Raw genomic sequence first — 20,239 nt, 5'->3', positions numbered from 1 at the left:
TTATAGCGCATAAATAATATCTTAACTAATTACTTAAAAAGAAAAATGGAAACTAGTTCGTTATTGTAAAATATATGTCGTGTCGTTGTCAAGTCTTCTTTAGTAAGAAAGAAAAGGACGAATATTTAGCCACTTCCGCACATGCAGTGGTAGCCGTGCAACAAATGCACCGCCCGCCAGCCCGCTGATAAATGCGTATGCGGCAAACAATGCGAATCACACAACCGCCACCGCCAAATTACTCAACACGTGTTTCACCCCTCCACGGGGCATCTTCAGGAGTTATGTTACACCGATTAGTGCCAAACAGAGTGACCCATTAAATATTTTATTTATTATTCCATTAAATATTCAAGTCTTCTTTGTTAATGTCGATTCTACCGCGCGGTGCGCCTTTTATACGCTTATGCGGGTAAACTACTAGCGCCATCTATTGACGCTTAACGAAACTAGTGTTCTGACAAAAATGATATACAATTTTTTTCCATTCAACATAGCTTAGAATTGATTTCTTTTCGCCCTAAAGTTTTGTCTACCCCCTGTTCCGATTATAAATGTCATAGATCTGTTAATAAGTCAAAACAAACATATATACCTTATATATTTATTTAAAATATAAGGTGACATATATTTAACAAACATTGGAATAACCTACACAGACCACATCATTCCCTCTGTATGTTTTCTTATATGATCTAATTTTAAATATAGAAAACGTTCATTGACGTCTTTTTAAATTGCCCACAGGAGCTTTATATTATCTGTGTTCCTATTCCATCTGTGAAAGTACGTCATCCAGTGCATTTGCACTTGTGAACCAATGTGTGATAGCGCGATAAAGTGCGGGCGAACTCGTGTTCGAGTGCGCCTGTACTTGTGTCCCGGTGCGTCTGTACTCAAACTGGTGCAGGTGCGCTCTTGACCTAGAGCGTGATAGAGTTGGACTTATTATTCACAATTTAGTAACTTTTTTGTGGATAACTGTGTAAAAATCCTGTTACAGTGTGAAGGATTATTAAGTGATAATATAGCTTGGGAATTAATTACTTTAACTACTGTATTACAAATATTGTACAAGTGACCAGAAAAAGACCACGTCTGAGTTTTTTGTGGGCTATTTTCTGTACGTTGGTAGCTTAAAATTGAATGATTCCATTATAAGAGGGTTCAATCTTATCTAGTTTCATATATAATAGATCGATAAATACTAGATATATGATATACTATATCAAATTTATTTCATCTGCCACTTTAAATAATGAGTAAATTGATATTTTTCTGACCTATTAGCGATCTTAAAGTTTTGTGATTGTAATATATGATGTTTGATGTTCCAGCAGACTTCATCTGGTGAAAGAGTTAAGGGTAAGAGAGGGAGGCCGAGGAAGATTGACCCGTCAACGCCGAAGCAACCTCAACAGCCCAGTAAGTACTCTATTACTGCCTACACTATTTATAGTGCCACCAAAACCGCTGTGCCGCGCCTTAGGTAAATGCGGTGAGGTTGGGAGGGGGAGGAGGAAAAAATAGCGTGAGGTGTAGTACAATTTTGTATGACGATATTAATCTTCTAACTGCCAAGCTGTTTTGGCCATGACTTCCCCCGGTGTCAAATGGAAATATCAAGTGTTGGCTTTCCTTATGTGAAAATTTGGGATCTTTATATTCTATGAATGAATATAACACATTATGTATATCATTATGTACTGAGACCGCCGGCGAACTTCATGGCACTTGAAGGCAACAGAGTACTCGGTGTGCCATGAGGTCGCCGGCGGGTCACGTTATTGTAACACAGAAAACACGATAGGTTTTCAAAGCCAGCTTGAAATATGAATAAATTGTGAATTCAATACAAAGAAAGGTTTCTATATACATGTTCTAATGTAATAAACGGTCTCATTGGCACCCATGGTAACCGCTTCTAAAACATGCTGCAAATCGTATACCATTCCGTGATCCAGTTGCTAGGTGCCTAATGAAGCTAATATAATAATATTAATAATTTTCGGAGGGTCGGAAAAAAATAATATTCCTTAGATGTACAGATAAAAAATTGTGAGGTAGCCGGCGGCCCTCACGGTACCTATTGTTGGGTATCGTGAGGTAGCCGGCGGTCCTCATGGCACTTAAAAGGTTAAGAGCTAATCGACGAGCAGCGCCATCTATCGGCGCATGATGACATTTATACGTCACGTATATTTTGGATTATGCAGTCTATATTCATAATGTCACAATTTCGTGACGTGTGATGTCAAGGCTATCATCATCAGCCTATAGATGTTCACCGTAAGGGATAGGCCTTCTCCAAAGATCACCACCTTGACTATGTCTTTAGTCCACTTAGTGATGGGATTCACCACGCTGGCTCCACCGGCTCGTGGTCGATATTCAAAGATTTTGAACCCAACTGCCAATTGGCTGCACGAGCGATGTTTCTACTGCCATTTCAGACGAGCAATTTATATAGTTATGTCGTTGTTATAGTGCTACCGAAACCGCTGTACCACGCTTTAGATATGCGCTGCGATAAATCGAAACACCAGGATGTTAAAACTTACAAATAATGTATTTAATGAAATTATATCTTTTTTAATTTTATTATTTAATGGAATCAGGCGTTACCTTGCGGAAGTCCATCCTAAGTAAGAAAAGGACCAATATTTAGCCACTTCCGCACATGCAGTGGCAGTCGTGCAACAAAGTGCACCGCCCGCCAGCCCGCTGATAAATGCGTATGCGGCAAACAATGCGAATTACACAACCGCCACCGCCAAACCACTCAAGTGAAGAGAGAATGCATGTGCGGAAGTGGCTATATATTTGTCCTTTTCTTACTTAGAAATTACATCTATTAAAGGTAGTGCAGGATAAAAAAAGCGAAGGGGGAACAGATAATAAATGAATTAATTTATATTTCCAGAGATCCGTGTACGAAGTAACCTGATGCCTTCTACCACGGAACCCATTACATTGGATAGCGACGATGAACCGGATCTGGGTGAGTAGTGGCTAAAGGAATATGTATTCCCATTGCACTATGTTATATGTTAGCAAATGATTCCGTCAGTGGCGTAGCTAGGGGGTGGCGAGCGGGGCGGCCGCACCAGGCACCACAAGCAGGGGGGGCACCAAAGTTGAAAATTATTTTTTTTAATTATTTTTTTTTGAATGATGAATAATAAAAGAAAAATGAAAACCATTATTTAAAGTAAATAACATAAAAAGAATATCGAATTTTACTATTTTTGTGCTAAAAAAGTTGTTAAATAATATGAACATTAAAAAAAAGTAAACGGTTACAAAAATATAATATACACAGTGTTTAATAAGCCTTTCATTCGCAAAACACAAAGTGTTTTTTAAAAGGGCCCTAAATGACAAAATAATAAATTATTACATTATTGCAAGATTATTTAATGATAAATAGATTAAATAATCTTGCAATAATGTCAATAGAACATGAACTAGTCGACACTATTCATTTTGAAAATGTGATTAAAGACTTTGCAGGCCAAAAAGCGAAGAATGTTCGTTTTTAAATTTTAGTTATTTTGTATATATTTATTATTATTTTGAACCAAAAAAATATATATCAACTACATTCTGTTCTGAATTTTGAAATTATTTAGACTCTTGGGGGGGCACCAAGCCCCAATCTGCCCCAGGCCCCAAATACCATAGCTACGCCACTGGATTCCGTACAGTAATATATAGGAAGACAGAGGTCGTGAAGTTCGGCTTTCTGATCATTCCTCCTTCTGATATATTATTTATATTTATATAAAAATACAAATCCGTCACATCACTGAGCATGTTTTTATAATAAAGTTTCACAACATATCTCAGAGCTTCCGTTTTTTAGTTTGAAATTCAAAATTTTAAATTAAAACAAATCAAATTATTAAAATCAAAATGATCATTCGTTTATAATGCTATATATAATATATAAAATTTCCATGTCACAATGTTAGTTACCGTACTCCTCCGAAACGGCTCGACCGATTTTTAACAAATTTAATATGCGTATTCAGTAGGTCTGAGAATCGGCTACTATCTATTTTCCATACCCCTAGGTGATAAGGGTGGTCCACCCTTAAAATTTTTTTTATTTTTTTGACGAAAATTTTTGCTTTTATTTTATTATGATACAGAATACAAAAATACATACAAACCTAAAGTTTCACCCCTCTACGATCAACCCTTATTTTTTATTTGTAAATTAAAAACATTATTTTTGGATCAGCTAGTATCGATATATACTGTAGGTACAAATTGAAAACTAGCTTGCCTACCCCCATAGCATTTTAAAAAGCTTTCAACGTCCTTGAAAAGGTCACCTGTCCACCTTGTAAATGGGATGTAAGGCTGTTCCACCCTATCGATATGTGGTCTCCATTCCAGAACCTTAAAATCCTAGCGGCCAACTGTTCAGCTACATTACCACTGCCACTTGAACCATCTCAATCCTTTCATAATTTTGTTAATGAACATGTTCCGTGTTCCAGGGTCACCCAGCCAGGCGTCGGACTCGCTGAGTCTCGACGAGAACCTCCGAGCACTTCGGCACATCCACGAGAAGTACGCCAATATTGACAAGGTGAGGTTACATGGAACCATCTGGAATTTATTGTCCACCATTTTGGGTGACATGATGGATAATAAATTCGCCACAATAATGACGCCACTACACTTAAAAATATTCGTGGTGGCAATGTTAACTGTTCGGAACTGTTGTCCGAGGTAAACTTTCGAATTCCTGCAGCAAGAACGCGTTCTAGATCTCTCTTTTTTTATCAACGGCTAAGACAAATATCGGTAAACGTGCACCCTTATACAGGATGTGTGACCTCCACAATTCATATATTAGTGATATTGATATATTCTCGTGCTCTCTCGTATCTTTTAAAAAATAATTTCGTTCGAAATTATTAGGTACATACAATGCAATTTAAACCATAATATAAATATATAAACAAACATAATATAAACATATAAACCATAGTCTTTGGTCCCTGTTTAGTAATGTTTTTATTCTTATTTGTTCTGTCATTGTTTGACTATAAATCATTATTTGTTCTCAGTGAGATAGTTATAAGGTAACAATTGTAACTAATTTTATATTTCTAAGCTTCTAAGTTTGTACTTTCTTACTGCCTTTTGTTACTGTCTATCTCCAATAAAGTAAAGTAAATAATAATAATAATCCGAATTAGCGGTAGCGCCCTCTAGTGTGTATATATATATGTATATATATACTAGCTGATCCCGCAAATGTTGTTTTGCAAAAAAAAATGATATTTTAATTTACAAATAAAAAAAGGGTTGATCGTAGAGGAGTGAAAATTTATGGTTGTATGTATTCTTGTATGCTGTATCATAAAAAAATAAAAACAAAAAATTTCGTTAAAAAAATTAAATTTTTTTTTAAATGTGAACAACCTTTATCACTTAGGGGTATAGAAAATAGGTAGTAGCCGATTCTCAGACCTACTGAATACGCATATTAAATTTGGTAAAAATCAGTCAAGCCGTTTCAGAGGAGTTCAAATTCGAAAACCGTGACACGAGAATTTTATATATTAGATATATATATATATATATATATATATATACATACATATATACATATATATATATACATATTTATATGTATATATATGTATATCTATATACATATATAAATATATATATATATATATATATATCGGTTGGAAACTGTCTTTCAATTAAGAAAGAAGGTCGTATGTCCACCTATTTACGCTTTTATAATTTTACAGACTCCCTTGTAATAATCATCATTTCAGTCACAGGATGTCCACTGCTTGATATAAAACCCTCTCATTGATTTCCAATAAGACCGGCTTGAAATGCCCGGCATCTAACGTATTGTAATGTCTCAGAATAAATTATCATAGCTAGTTAAAATAAAACCGATGAATAATAATTGTATTTTTCTTTGTACCTATGTGTGTACGGGACAGACCTTTAAACATGCAAACTAATAAATACACACACACACACATATTTATATATATATACATATATATATTTATGTATATATATGTATATATAGATATACATATATATAGTCATATGTCCACCTATTTACGCTTTTATAATTTTAGACTCCCTTGTAACAATCATCATTTCAGTCACAGGATGTCCACTACTTGTATATGTATATGTGTATATATATATATACATATATATATATATATGTATGTGTGTGTGTGCTCCTCGAGATAGTATGTTTACGGGTCGATCCTACAATAGTATAATATATGTAAGGTATGTCCCAGCGGTGGGATGTTTACTAATGTGAACGAACATACAGGACGACATGTACGGAGCGCACTTGCTGGCGGTGAACTTCAAGAAGCCGCCGCTGGAGCCCGGCCTGCGCGCCGCCCACAGGGACGAGGACGAGGTGCTGTCCATCAGGAGCTCCGAAGGTGAGGATACTGGTTTTCATGTAAGAGGATTTTTGTATATAATTCACAGAATACAACACTATTACACTGTTCTGTTCAAAACAAATAATATATTTTTTGGACCGCACTGTCACGGCTGCCCAAATGGCATTTAAAGATATCGAGGATTTTTAGAAAGTGTATAGGTAGATATAGATAGTTATGGTTACTGTCTGTTTGTTCACTAACTAATAAGTTCTATAGTTAGGAGAGAAAGAGCAAAGAATAACGTTCACAATCAAACGGTTTAATTTAAAATTTAGCGCAGTAAAGATTGAAAGAGATAGAAAGTAATTTTAGCCAAAGAAAAAAACATTAAATGTCAGAAACACACTTTTAAAAAATAATATAATGCGAGGCTTATTGCGATGTAAATGAGTTTACAAAAACCGCGGCAGCAAGAAGCGTGTGTCCTGTACCCGAGCATAGCTAACAATGACGAGCGGCGGCCGTAGACAGCCGAAGTTGACCGATGCGCCGGCGCAGGCAATAAGAGCTCGCGTAATGTAGGTGCGGTCTTTCCGTTACTAAAGGTATGACCATTTAGTATATCCTTTTAGGTCGCCACAGTTTCTTTAAAGTAATGAAGCTTGAGGACTCCCAGGGTAACCTCGGCTCACATACATAATTATATTTGGTGAAAACCACGGAGTGACCTAAACTCAAGGCCCCCATTAGGGGACTTCGGCTTGGACTGTATATGATAATACCCGCTAAGTATTTCTACACGAGGGCTTCAGAGAAGTCAAATGAAGCAATTAGGAATAATTATTTGTACACACACCAATACCATATTTTGCGTTCCGTTCCAAAAAAACACAACTCAAAGAGAGTTAAGATTCTCTATAGCAAACTATGTAAAGATCAATGATTGGTTCCAGGGTTGCAAAAATACTACTTAAAAAGAAAATTGAACAAAATATTAACCTTTTTTTTGTAACCAGAAACAACACGTAAAAATTTAAATAAATTTTAATATTCTCTTTATTAAAAAGCACAACACTGTTTAGTTGAAATTCTAAAATTAGCGAAATAAATTAAAACTGTATTAAAATTGCGTTTCTTTTTAGTTATAAAGTGAATCCCCGAGTTTTGATGGCATGACAATTAGAATAGTGTTGCCTTATTTTATAAAAAAAAATAATGACGAATCGAACCCAAAATAACGCAACCTGGAAAATCTAACAACGCATTAAAAATTAGTACTGAATATATATTGGAATATGGCGGAATGCTCACATTTTTTATCTACTATATGATATTCTTTTCAATCCGTTCACTCCCGCATGCACGACTACTGCTGCATGGTGGAAGTAGCTATATATTGGTCCTTTTCTTACTTAATATCTTTCATTAATTTCTCCCTTCACAATTTCTTGTATTCCTTTTTTTACCTTTTCTTTTATTTATCGCCTCACTTCCATCGTCTTCTCAGCAGGATACTACATTTACATTTTTCTATTTTTGTTTATTTTTGCTTTTTACATTTATTTGCCTTTTTTATGTTTTTCTTTCAATTTTTTTTCATCATAATTTCTTCTATTCTCTCTTCTATCACATTCTTCACATTGTTTAAATTGTTTCTAAATTTTTTCGATAATTTATAGATTTGTTCAGCTAGACAGATGATCATAACAGATGGCGCCACTAGTCTTTTATATCGCTGTATGGTTTTATTTCCCTACGTTTAATATGAGCCAATTGTTAGTTTTTATTTTAATTTTATAGTTCACGGACCTTTCCCCTCCGTAAACTCATTTCCGACGAAGCTGTAAATGCCTTAGTGCTAAAAGCACTAGCATTTTCGAAACAGTACAGTACAGTTTTATTCTAATTTTCATTTAACATTTTCCTCCATTATTTATTATTTTAATTATTACAGGTTTTTGTTAATAATTAAATTTTATCTTTAGTAAATATATTACACGTTAGATGTATACTCATTCATCTTCTTCACGCCAGTGTCTTAAAAAATCGGATTTCATCACTGTAGAACGTCACTCCTAAACAGTGATCTATAAATATACAAAGTTCAGTACATGCGCGTTAAACTGGCTGCCCAAACGTGGGCTTCCGTAATGACACTCCATTTATATATGTACTCTTACTCCTTATTTTTGTACGTACGTACTTACTCCTTATTTTTGTACGTACGTACTTACTCCTTATTTTTGTACGTACGTACTTACTCCTTACTTTTGTACGTACGTACTTACTCCTTATTTTTGTACGTACGTACTTACTCCTTACTTTTGTACGTACGTACTTACTCCTTATTTTTGTACGTACGTACTTACTCCTTATTTTTGTACGTACGTACTTACTCCTTACTTTTGTACGTACGTACTCACTCCTTATTTTTGTACGTACGTACTTACTCCTTATTTTTGTACGTACGTACTTACTCCTTATTTTTGTACGTACGTACTTACTCCTTACTTTTGTACGTACGTACTTACTCCTTATTTTTGTACGTACGTACTTACTCCTTATTTTTGTACGTACGTACTTACTCCTTACTTTTGTACGTACGTACTCACTCCTTATTTTTGTACGTCCGTACTTACTCCTTATTTTTGTACGTACGTACTTACTCCTTACTTTTGTACGTACGTACTCACTCCTTATTTTTGTACGTACGTACTTACTCCTTATTTTTGTACATACGTACTTACTCCTTATTTTTGTACGTACGTACTTACTCCTTATTTTTGTACGTACGTACTTACTCCTTATTTTTGTACGTACGTACTTATTCCTTATTTTTGTACGTACGTACTTACTCCTTATTTTTGTACGTACGTACTTACTCCTTATTTTTGTACGTACGTACTTACTCCTTATTTTTGTACGTACGTACTTACTCCTTATTTTTGTACGTACGTACTTACTCCTTATTTTTGTACGTACGTACTTACTCCTTATTTTTGTACGTACGTACTTACTCCTTACTTTTGTACGTACGTACTCACTCCTTATTTTTGTACGTACGTACTTACTCCTTATTTTTGTACGTACGTACTTACTCCTTATTTTTGTACGTACGTACTTACTCCTTATTTTTGTACGTACGTACTTACTCCTTACTTTTGTACGTACGTACTTACTCCTTATTTTTGTACGTACGTACTTACTCCTTATTTTTGTACGTACGTACTTACTCCTTACTTTTGTACGTACGTACTCACTCCTTATTTTTGTACGTCCGTACTTACTCCTTATTTTTGTACGTACGTACTTACTCCTTACTTTTGTACGTACGTACTCACTCCTTATTTTTGTACGTACGTACTTACTCCTTATTTTTGTACATACGTACTTACTCCTTATTTTTGTACGTACGTACTTACTCCTTATTTTTGTACGTACGTACTTACTCCTTATTTTTGTACGTACGTACTTATTCCTTATTTTTGTACGTACGTACTTACTCCTTACTTTTGTACGTACGTACTTACTCCTTATTTTTGTACGTACGTACTTACTCCTTATTTTTGTACGTACGTACTTACTCCTTATTTTTGTACGTACGTACTTACTCCTTACTTTTGTACGTACGTACTTACTCCTTATTTTTGTACGTACGTACTTACTCCTTACTTTTGTACGTACGTACTCACTCCTTATTTTTGTACGTCCGTACTTACTCCTTACTTTTGTACGTACGTACTCACTCCTTATTTTTGTACGTACGTACTTACTCCTTATTTTTGTACGTACGTACTTACTCCTTACTTTTGTACGTACGTACTCACTCCTTATTTTTGTACGTACGTACTTACTCCTTATTTTTGTACGTACGTACTTACTCCTTACTTTTGTACGTACGTACTTACTCCTTATTTTTGTACGTACGTACTTACTCCTTACTTTTGTACGTACGTACTCACTCCTTATTTTTGTACGTCCGTACTTACTCCTTACTTTTGTACGTACGTACTCACTCCTTATTTTTGTACGTACGTACTTACTCCTTATTTTTGTACGTACGTACTTACTCCTTACTTTTGTACGTACGTACTTACTCCTTAGTTTTGGTGGGGTAGAAGTTAATACCTTGATTATTGTGTCTTCAGGCTGCGCGTCGGTGAAGGAGCTCGATACGCGGGTAGAAAAGTTGGAGGACAGCTCCAATTCAGACTCTGATACCAGCAGTTCAGGATCGGGTGAGTTGCATATGAATATTCCACTCTACCTAACTTTTATAAGAAAATTGCTATCTAGTATGTTTTAGCAAATTGAGATTAGAGTAGGAAGCGAAAGAGCAAGAGATAGAGAACAAAAATAAAATAAGAGAGAGAAACGAGAGATGATTAGAGAGTGCAAGAGAGAGGTTTTTTTCTGAAATGGCTCGTTATTAAGAACCTCTCGAAGGAAGCAGAAGATAGGGGATCTTATTGTAGGGCAGGGTTTGGTATTTAATGTTTTTTCACTTTTCCTTTTATTTCTGTACTATCTTCGTAAGATCTTTCCTCTTCTTTCATTCTACAATTTTATATGATTCTTTTTCATGCTTATTTCCGATCATTCATCGCTCGTCTTCCTTCGCCTCGTTCCTCAAATATCACAGATCTGGATTATATCACATTTCTTTACCTTAATATATATTTGTTTTGTGCTATTTTACATTCTTTTTAATATGCTAATTTATTACGAATTATCACAATTTATCACAGTTTCCAGTTTTTACTTTGTTTAGCTAACATTATTTTAGTTTTTTATTATTTCCTAGTTTTTGGAATTCTACTTTTATTTTTCTTTTCTCTATCTCCTGTTTATTTTGAGAATAAAGAGATTGAGCAAGAAAGAATTGGAAATAGCTAAAGGGAAAGAGATATGGAGACGGCAAACGAAAGAGAAACAAAGAGAGTTAGGATAATAGAAAAATAGTCACTAATTTTTGAGAATAAAGCCTGAATACACGCGTATTATGTGCCTGTCGTATGTTGTTCAGCATCCACATAGAGATACAGGGGAAAGTGTGCGTGCCGGCAGGAACATTGTCATATATTTACTATCTCTATATATTACTTAAATTGTAATGCAATATATTTACGTATATACCGTCTACTGACAGTGATTCCCAAAGTGGTCTATATCGACCCCTAGGGGTCTATGACAACCTGCAAGGGGTCTACGTCTGCGAAAAAAATTTGGGGGTCCGTTAAATGAAAATGGGGGTCCACGATAGTGGATCTCAACACATACACTGATAGTACCTATTTACTTACATCATACTATCTTATAATATCAAAACATTTACATTATTTATTAAAGTACTTATGAAGTAAAAAAATTATTGCTTATGTTATTTTATTTATAGTTCATTTTGTTTATTTAATGTTACGTGTATTTTACATAACAGATTCAAAATTTTATTTTGAGTAGTTTTAATTTAAATTCAATTAATAAATGTATAAATTACCATGTGTTTTTACTTTAAATTTTTAACACTAAATTTCACTACAGTTAGAAATTTACAGGAAATCAATATCAGGTAAGTAGGGGGTCTAACCAACACGGAAACACATGGCAAGGGGTCTACGACACAAAAAAGTATGGGGAACTCTGGTCTACTGTATTCACCTAAGCTTGGAATTAATGGAGGCGGCTTTCAATCGAACTTATTTGAAATCTATGGAAAAGGACTATATCCAGATGATGATGACGTCATGGTGCGACGTAACATTTGTATGCTCGGCCCAACAGGCAGCTCCACGTCCGGCAGCAGTTCCTCGTCCAGCTCCGGCAGTTCCAGCTCCTCGGACAGCTCGGACAGCGACTCGGATAGCGGCGACGAGCGACCTGACGGTGACGCGCCGAAGACCATCACCAACGCGGTCGAAGATGATAGGTGATAACTTTACACCTCTTTAGAGTACATTTCTTTTGACATGTATTTTTCACTGTTATTTTTGAGAACAATAAAGTGTAAATAAATAAGTGAAATTCTAATAAATAATAAGTTTTGTACTTATGAATTGAATTTTGATTATGTGAACTGTTTTTATTATATAAATACATATGTAACGTATGTTTGCGTGTATGTTTTTTGGGAAAATATTTAGTTTTATATTAAAATACAATTTTTAAATTTGTTGTAAATGTCCTCAGTTTAACATGTATTTTTAAGAAAAATGTATATATATAAATAAAAATGTATATATATACATATATGCACAAACATACATGTTTCTATATATATGTATACACACACCTTGTTAAATAAGACTCGTCTTATATGTAAATGTTCACAAGTTTGAAGTTTTACGTGAAGTATTATATTTATTATTTTCAACACCCACTATTGTTAATACAGTCATCAAAACAATGAACCCCTCTAAGTTTATTGTCATTTGTCAATAGATGGCGCTATACGAACTAAACGTAACTTTAATTATATGCTGACGAATATTAATGATTGATTTCAGATCATTCGGCGCGTGGTCGAGCTACAGCGGCGCGCAGACGTTCTCGGGCTCCGCCTCCAATAGTGAAGACGAGGGGCTCGAGGTGGTCGCGCCGGAGACCACCGGACCTCCGCCCCCGGGCGAAGCCCCCCGCGACGACGACATTAGCGAATCTGAAAACGAATCCGCGGATAAAAGCTTCCAATGTCATATATGCAGGAAGTGGTATTCTACTCGTGTCACGCTGAAGTGAGTGTTACAACACTTGTTTAGTTATATTGAAAAGATCTCTTGTCGAGTTAATCAGTTGAGATGAAATGCCTCGGATCTGAGAAGAACAAGAAAAAGAAATTTGACGTCATTGTTGGGCTATCTTCTGTTAAGGGAGGGAGAGAGACAACCTTTGTCTCGCTAGCCACTTGCGGCTCTTTGAATGATTGATTGAATGATGAAGAATGATTCGTTATTTATTATAATTTGGTACAAATTTTTAAATATGCACAATTGTAAATTGCACAAAAAATGCACAAACACGGATTTGAGTGTGTATAGTGTGTTGGCGATGTGTTCCAGGATACACCGGCGGGTGCACCAGAGCAAGGGCAGGGGTACCTCGCGTGCGCGCACGCGGTCGTCGGAGCGCTACGAGTGCGATTGCTGCAATGAGACCTTCAGCCGCCGCGACAAGCTGTGGGAGCACAAGTGAGTTGGGGCTCCAATGACAGCCTATCGACAACTACACCCTCTCTCAGATCTATAATACAGGAACCTCTCTGATATCTATGTTACTATTAGCCTGTAGATACCTATACGACTACAGACATATGTATGACTATAGGCGTTCGAATATGCCTCTTGATATCTACATACTCTAGCCTCTTAAGTATCTATATGCTCCCAGATATCTATATCACTATAGCCCTTCGAATATTTATACACCTCTAGACATATCTATCACTATAGCCCTTCTAATATATATACACCTTCAGACATATCTAACACTATAGCCGTTCGAATATGCCTCTTGATATCTACACACTCTAGCCCCTTAAGTATCTATATGCTTCCAGATATCTATATCACTATAGCCCTTCTAATATATATACACCTTCAGACATATCTAACACTATAGCCGTTCGAATATGCCTCTTGATATCTACATACTCTAGACCCTTAAGTATCTATATGCTCCCAGATATCTATATCACTATAGCCCTTCGAATATTTATATACCTCCAGACATATCTATCACTATAGCCGTTCGAATATGCCTCTTGATATCTACACACTCTAGCCCCTTAAGTATCTATATGCTCCTAGATATCTATATCACAGCCCTTCGAATAATTATACACCTCCAGACATATCTATCACTATAGCCGTTCGAATATGCCTCTTGATTTCTACACACTCTAGCCCCTTAAGTATCTATATGCTCCTAGATATCTGTATCACTATAGCCCTTCGAATATTTATACACCTCCAGACATATCTAACACTATAGCCGTTCGAATATGTCTCTTGATATCTACACACTCTAGCCCCTTAAGTATCTACATGCTCCCAGATATCTATATCACTATAGCCCTTCGAATATTTATACACCTCCAGACATATCTATAACTATAGCCGTTCGAATATGCCTCTTGATATCTACACACTCTAGCCCCTTAAGTATCTATATGCTCCTAGATATCTGTATCAGTATAGCCCTTCGAATATTTATACACCTCCAGACATATCTAACACTATAGCCGTTCGAATATGTCTCTTGATATCTACACACTCTAGCCCCTTAAGTATCTACATGCTCCCAGATATCTATATCACTATAGCCCTTCGAATATTTATACACCTCCAGACATATCTATAACTATAGCCGTTCGAATATGCCTCTTGATATCTACACACTCTAGCCCCTTTAGTATCTACATGCTCCTAGATATTTATATCAGCCCTCTGAACAACTATACGCTCTCTTCTATGTCACTATTGCCCCAGACCCCAGATATCTGTACTTATGTTACAGTATAAATATCTATGCATAGACATCTATACCTACATAGCCCTTCGGATATCTATACAATCTAATATATAAAATTCTCGTGTCACGGTGTTCGAACTTGAACTCCTCCGAAACGGCTTGACCGATTTTTACCAAATTTCATATGCGTATTCAGTAGGTCTGAGAATCTGCTACTATCTATTTTCCATACCCCTAAGTGATAAGGGTGGCCCACCCCTAAATTTTATTTTAAATTTTTTTTGACAATTTTTTTGGTTTTTATTTTATTATGATACAGCATACAAAATTACATACAAACCTAAATTTTCACCCCTCTACGATCAACCCTTATTTTATTACTTTAATATTTTTTGCAAAACAACATTTGCGGGATCAGCTAGTATCCTATATATACTACTGTAACAATTTTAATATCTATACACATAAGATATATATACCAGTATAGCCCTTCAGATATCTATATTCCCCTAGTTATCTATACCACCAGAATCCTTTCAGTGTGTTTTGGATTAATATTTTTAGCATATTTTATTAAAGATAATGTTGGATACAAATCTGCCTGGTATTAGTATCCAGATGATGTTCACTTCGCAAACGGAAGATAACTAAAGAATCCGGTTTTTCGATAGACTCAAAACTGCAAACAAGGCATCAAACAAAGTAGTATGTAAAGGAATGCTAAGTGATTATGAAATGAAAGAAGATGAAAGTTAGATCATATTACGAATAAAAAAAATTATTATAGAAAAATTTAAATGCCTTGTCCCAAAATTAGATAAGGGTGTACAATAGGTCACTAATAATGGAGACCATGTAAAAAATAAAAAAGAACTAGGCACTGGTATACACATATATATATATATATATATATATATATATATATGTGTGTGGGGGGGGGGGGGTTCGTAGAGGTTTATAAATACGTTTACGTATCATAGGGCCTGATGGTGGTGCCCCGTATGTCGGACTCGATCTAGGCGTCAATACCGACTAAAAACAATCCTCTCTCTTCGGTATCCCTGGTCCCCACGGCATGGCCGCTAAGCATTACTTCGCGGGGGGGATTTAGCCGCAGCTTTCTCTGATAAACTGGCTGTTCAGGCCAACTTCCTCCGCTCCTGCTCTATTTTTCGCAAGTCCTTCAGCACAGTCGAACAATTCGCGCTCGTAAGTTCCCAGGCCGAAGGTGAGGGTATAGGGTATTGTAGCTATCAGAGTTTCAGGATAGATTTTGCATCCTACACCTTCTTCCCAAGAACTCCTGGCTTCGAAAAATCGGGGGCAGACGAAAGAGACGTGCTCTGCATCTTCAATCATGCGTACAATGCGATTAAAATAAGAATAGGACCGGCCTAGCGCCATGTTGTGACGTCACAACGGGAACTTGGTACAGTGTGCAAAAAAAGCAATGTTAAAAAATAATACCAGTGGCTAAAGTCACTCGCTCGGCTACCTTCGAAGCAGTTTCCAAATGCTTAATGAAACTTCCAAATACATCACGCGATATATGAATATTGCCATCTGGCCCTGGTACAATTCTTGCTTGTTTTAACTGGTCCAACAACATAATGGCACGTTTTTTCTCTTCCTCGAAGTACTTATCAACATTGCTGATAATCTCCCGAGCTCGCCGATGTAAAACACTACCTCTTTTGCTCATTGTAGAACAAATTAAACAATCAACAAAAACAATTATTATTATTTTTTTTCTTTTATATATTTAATGCTGACCGTACTTATATGAGTGAAGTTAGCCGAGAGCCCGTCCTATTCTTATTTTAATCGCATTGTATATGTGTGCGTGTGTATGTGTGGTTTTTTTCGTAGAGGTTTAAAAATACGTTTACGTATCATAGGGCCTGATGGTGGTGCCCCGTATGTCGGACTCGATCTCGGCGTCAATACCGAATAAAAACAATCCTCTTTCTTTGGTATTCCTGGCCGCTAGGCATTGCTTCGCGGGGGGGGGGGGATTTAGCCGTGTCTGTGTCTGTGTGTGTGTGTATATATATGATTGTTTCACTTTGTCACTGTCATTTCAGAGCGGAAGCTCATCGTGGCTCCATGACGGTGCGCTGCGAGGTCTGCCGCAAGTGCTTCGAGGACGAGTCGGAGCTGGCCGCCCACGACCGCACGCACACGCCAGACGAGAGGGCCGGTGAGTGACGTTTGAGGGTAGAGAGGGATATACTAGGGAAGGGTACTGGTAAGACAGGGACAGCATGCGGAATTCGAAATTATTGAGTACATACAATGCAAATTAAACCATATAATATATAAACAAACATAATATAAATATATAAACCATAGTCTTTGATCCCCGTTTAGTAATGTTTTTATTTCTATTTTTTGACTATAAATCATTATATGTTCTCAGTGAGATAGTTATAAGGTAACAACTGTAACTAATTTTATATTTCTAAGTTTCTAAGTTTGTACTTTCTTACTGCCTTATGTTACTGTTTATCTCCAATAAAGTAAAGTAAATAAGAGGGAAATATATGTGTATAGAAAGGGACAGCGATATCTATGTGAGAATACAGACAATTGGTGAGATTTCTTTATATCTGTACGCTTTAGGTAGTATACACGTGATAATAGAATTCATCGCACAGTTCCTCACCATTTTCCTGTTCGATATCTGAATATGAGATATACTCTTATCTTGTACAAAAAGTCACTACGTCAAGAAAAGAAATGTATAACGGAGATGGATGAGGCGGAAAGAAAGAGAGGAATATATATATATATATATATATATATATATATATATATATATATATATTAATCGTGAGAAAGAGATGTAGGGGAAGCAAGGAGAGGATATGACTTAGTAAATTAAGTCTAAAAACACTGTCAGCGGGACCTTATAAAATTCTTATCGATATTTCATGAAGAATTACTATTCATTACCACAATAGTCTGGTATATGGAGAAACATCGCGTTATTATATATTATCTGTGCCCGTAACTTTGCGCGCATGGAATTTAAACATTTTTTTTTAATTTATCTAAATATACTGGCAGGTAAGTAACATATAGTTACCTGCCAGTATAACTCTCGTTAAAATCTGTCAAATCAATTCAGAGATAAGTCGGAACACAGAGATGTGTACCCTTTATATAATATATTCATATGCACGTGGTAAAAGGCGGTTATTTTGATGTTACATTTAGACACACCAATGTTATTTATTTGTATAGATTTTATTTTATGGTATTGCAAGTAAATATTCTATTTAAGAGGCCAATAACATGTGTTCTTTCACCATATTTTTAGCTGTATTATTTAGTATTAGGTCGACGTCGTCATGAGTGGTAGTGTGTTAACGCGCGTTATCGCAGGTCGTTGCGGCACATGCGGAGCTACGTTCCCGCGCTACGAGCAGCTGCGGCGGCACCGCGCATGCGCTCACGGCGACTCGTCGCCACGGCTGCCGCATGCGTGCGCGCAGTGCGGCAAGCGCTTCGGGCACGCGCACTCGCTCACGCGGCACATGCACAACCACGCCAAGCAGCTGTACCGCTGCGTCGTCTGCAAGGTCAGTGTCACGGATTACACGTCAACACGCGTTAAGCTTGCGTCACTAGTTGACCAGACTATAGTAACACATTCCGACGTTGCGTCAAGGATGACATGAAGCGTTAGCACGTATCATTATAGTCTATTCGTGTTAATAAAGTCACAAAGCGCAACGTCAACACGCTTTCAATATAGTCTGTTCGTGTTAAGAGTGACACGTTAACATGCATAACTATAGTCGGCGTTAATAGAGTCACAGCGCAGTGTCAGTACGCGTCATTATAGTGTGTACGCGTTAAGAGTGTAACGCAACGTCAGCATGCGTTGCGACTGTCTAATTACATTTACAGTGTCAAGCAGAACTATAATCTGTGTTAATAGTGTCAAGCAGTACAATGTCAGCTCGCGTCAATTAAGTCTGTCCGCGTTAATAGTGTCACTCAGAGTTATATCAGCACACATCGATAAAGTATATTCATGATAAAAGTATCACGTAACAAAATGTTAGCACGACTCACTATAGTTTGCTCGTGTTAATATGTTTACGAAGTGCGATTTCGACACGCGTTAATATAGTTGGTTCGTGTTAAAATAGTCAAACAATGCAGTATTAAGCCGCTTCACTAAAGTCCGGTCGTTATAATAATGTAGTAAACCATCATTGTCCGTCGGCCTAGATAACGACTGTCTAACACTTTGCTTTACCTCTTAACGTCATTATTGAAATTGCTTGCCTAAACAATCTTAATACAGGGGTAGGATAAAGGTTCTTTTCAAAAATTTGACTTTGTTCTTCTTTTCGTCGTTTTGTTGAGAGATATAAAATGTCTACTATATCTACACTCTAAGTTGAATGATATAAAATATCTACACTCTAAGTTAAGTGTCATAAAATATCTACAACATCTACACTCTAAATTGAATGATATAAAATATCTACACTCTAAGTTGAGTGATATAAAATATCTATAAGGCATTATATCCGCAAGCACAGTGTAAATAGCTAAATGTAATTATATCTGTTATATTATTCATTTTATTGTTTCCAGGCGTCATTCGCGAGGGCGGACCAGCTTGCTCAGCACCTCAACAGCCACCTCGCGAACTACAAGCGCCTCAAGCCGTAAGTGCCGCGCCGACGTCAACTCCGCGTCACGTCGCGTCAACGTCGCGTCAACGTCGCGTCACACCGGACAGAAAGGGGGTCGTGCAACAAATACATGTACGGACACAACACACAATATTAATATTATTATATTATATTATTATAGAGTTTTATTTAGTGAGATGTTTTATTTGGAACGGGATGGGGTGGCCCCGGTGTGATATGATGATCTGGGAAGACGAAGGCAATAAGACATTTTTCTCCTAAAATTGACTCAGTTAAAACTGAACACGACATATACTGTTAACAGTTTGAGTGCCTGTGACTTTTTAATTTAGCAATTTTTTTATTTATTTTATAAAGTTATATTATATTGTACATCATAGTGTATGTAATCAGAATAAATAAAAAATTGTTGAAGCTAAGGGTATACGTATATATGACTGACTGATATATTTCATATCTATGTCGAATGAAATAAATGAACAAATATAATCCAAATAATCAAATCTTAAAGATAAAATTTACGAAAAACAATTAATAACTAATCAAGTTAAAAAAATAGTGAATTAATGATGGTGAAATGATGAAATAATTAAATAAAAATAAGTAAATGATAACTTTAAAATAGTTAAATAATTAAGTTAGAAAATAACCAACAAAGAGTCGATGAAATGATTAAATCAAAATAAATAAATAATT

The 20,239-nt window shown here is 36.1% G+C and overlaps 1 protein-coding gene across 3 annotated transcripts in view; it reads left to right on the top strand.

The window, feature by feature from the left end:
* Positions 1-19,714, top strand: part of LOC137927377 (myoneurin-like) — a 60,743-nt gene extending 41,029 nt beyond the window's left edge. For 2 of the 3 annotated variants that reach the window (XM_068771176.1, XM_068771174.1), the window contains 11 exons: positions 1,338-1,425; positions 2,924-3,001; positions 4,509-4,600; positions 6,338-6,455; positions 10,550-10,639; positions 12,183-12,327; positions 12,905-13,132; positions 13,457-13,585; positions 16,952-17,067; positions 18,255-18,451; positions 19,482-19,714. In XM_068771176.1, the coding sequence (XP_068627277.1) occupies positions 1,338-1,425; positions 2,924-3,001; positions 4,509-4,600; positions 6,338-6,455; positions 10,550-10,639; positions 12,183-12,327; positions 12,905-13,132; positions 13,457-13,585; positions 16,952-17,067; positions 18,255-18,451; positions 19,482-19,559 (1,359 nt within the window). In that variant the 3' untranslated portion in view covers positions 19,560-19,714. The remainder of the gene's footprint in view (positions 1-1,337; positions 1,426-2,923; positions 3,002-4,508; positions 4,601-6,337; positions 6,456-10,549; positions 10,640-12,182; positions 12,328-12,904; positions 13,133-13,456; positions 13,586-16,951; positions 17,068-18,254; positions 18,452-19,481) is intronic. The other variant, XM_068771175.1, reaches the window with a different exon arrangement.
* The last annotated feature ends 525 nt before the right edge of the window (positions 19,715-20,239 follow it).

The sequence above is a fragment of the Battus philenor genome, unplaced genomic scaffold, assembly GCF_028537555.1.
Source record: "Battus philenor isolate CCGP_79_NKW_IND1 unplaced genomic scaffold, ilBatPhil1.0.hap1 SCAF_30, whole genome shotgun sequence".
In the NCBI taxonomy this organism is placed as follows: domain Eukaryota; kingdom Metazoa; phylum Arthropoda; class Insecta; order Lepidoptera; family Papilionidae; genus Battus; species Battus philenor.
This window is presented reverse-complemented; position numbering and strand designations above follow the sequence as displayed.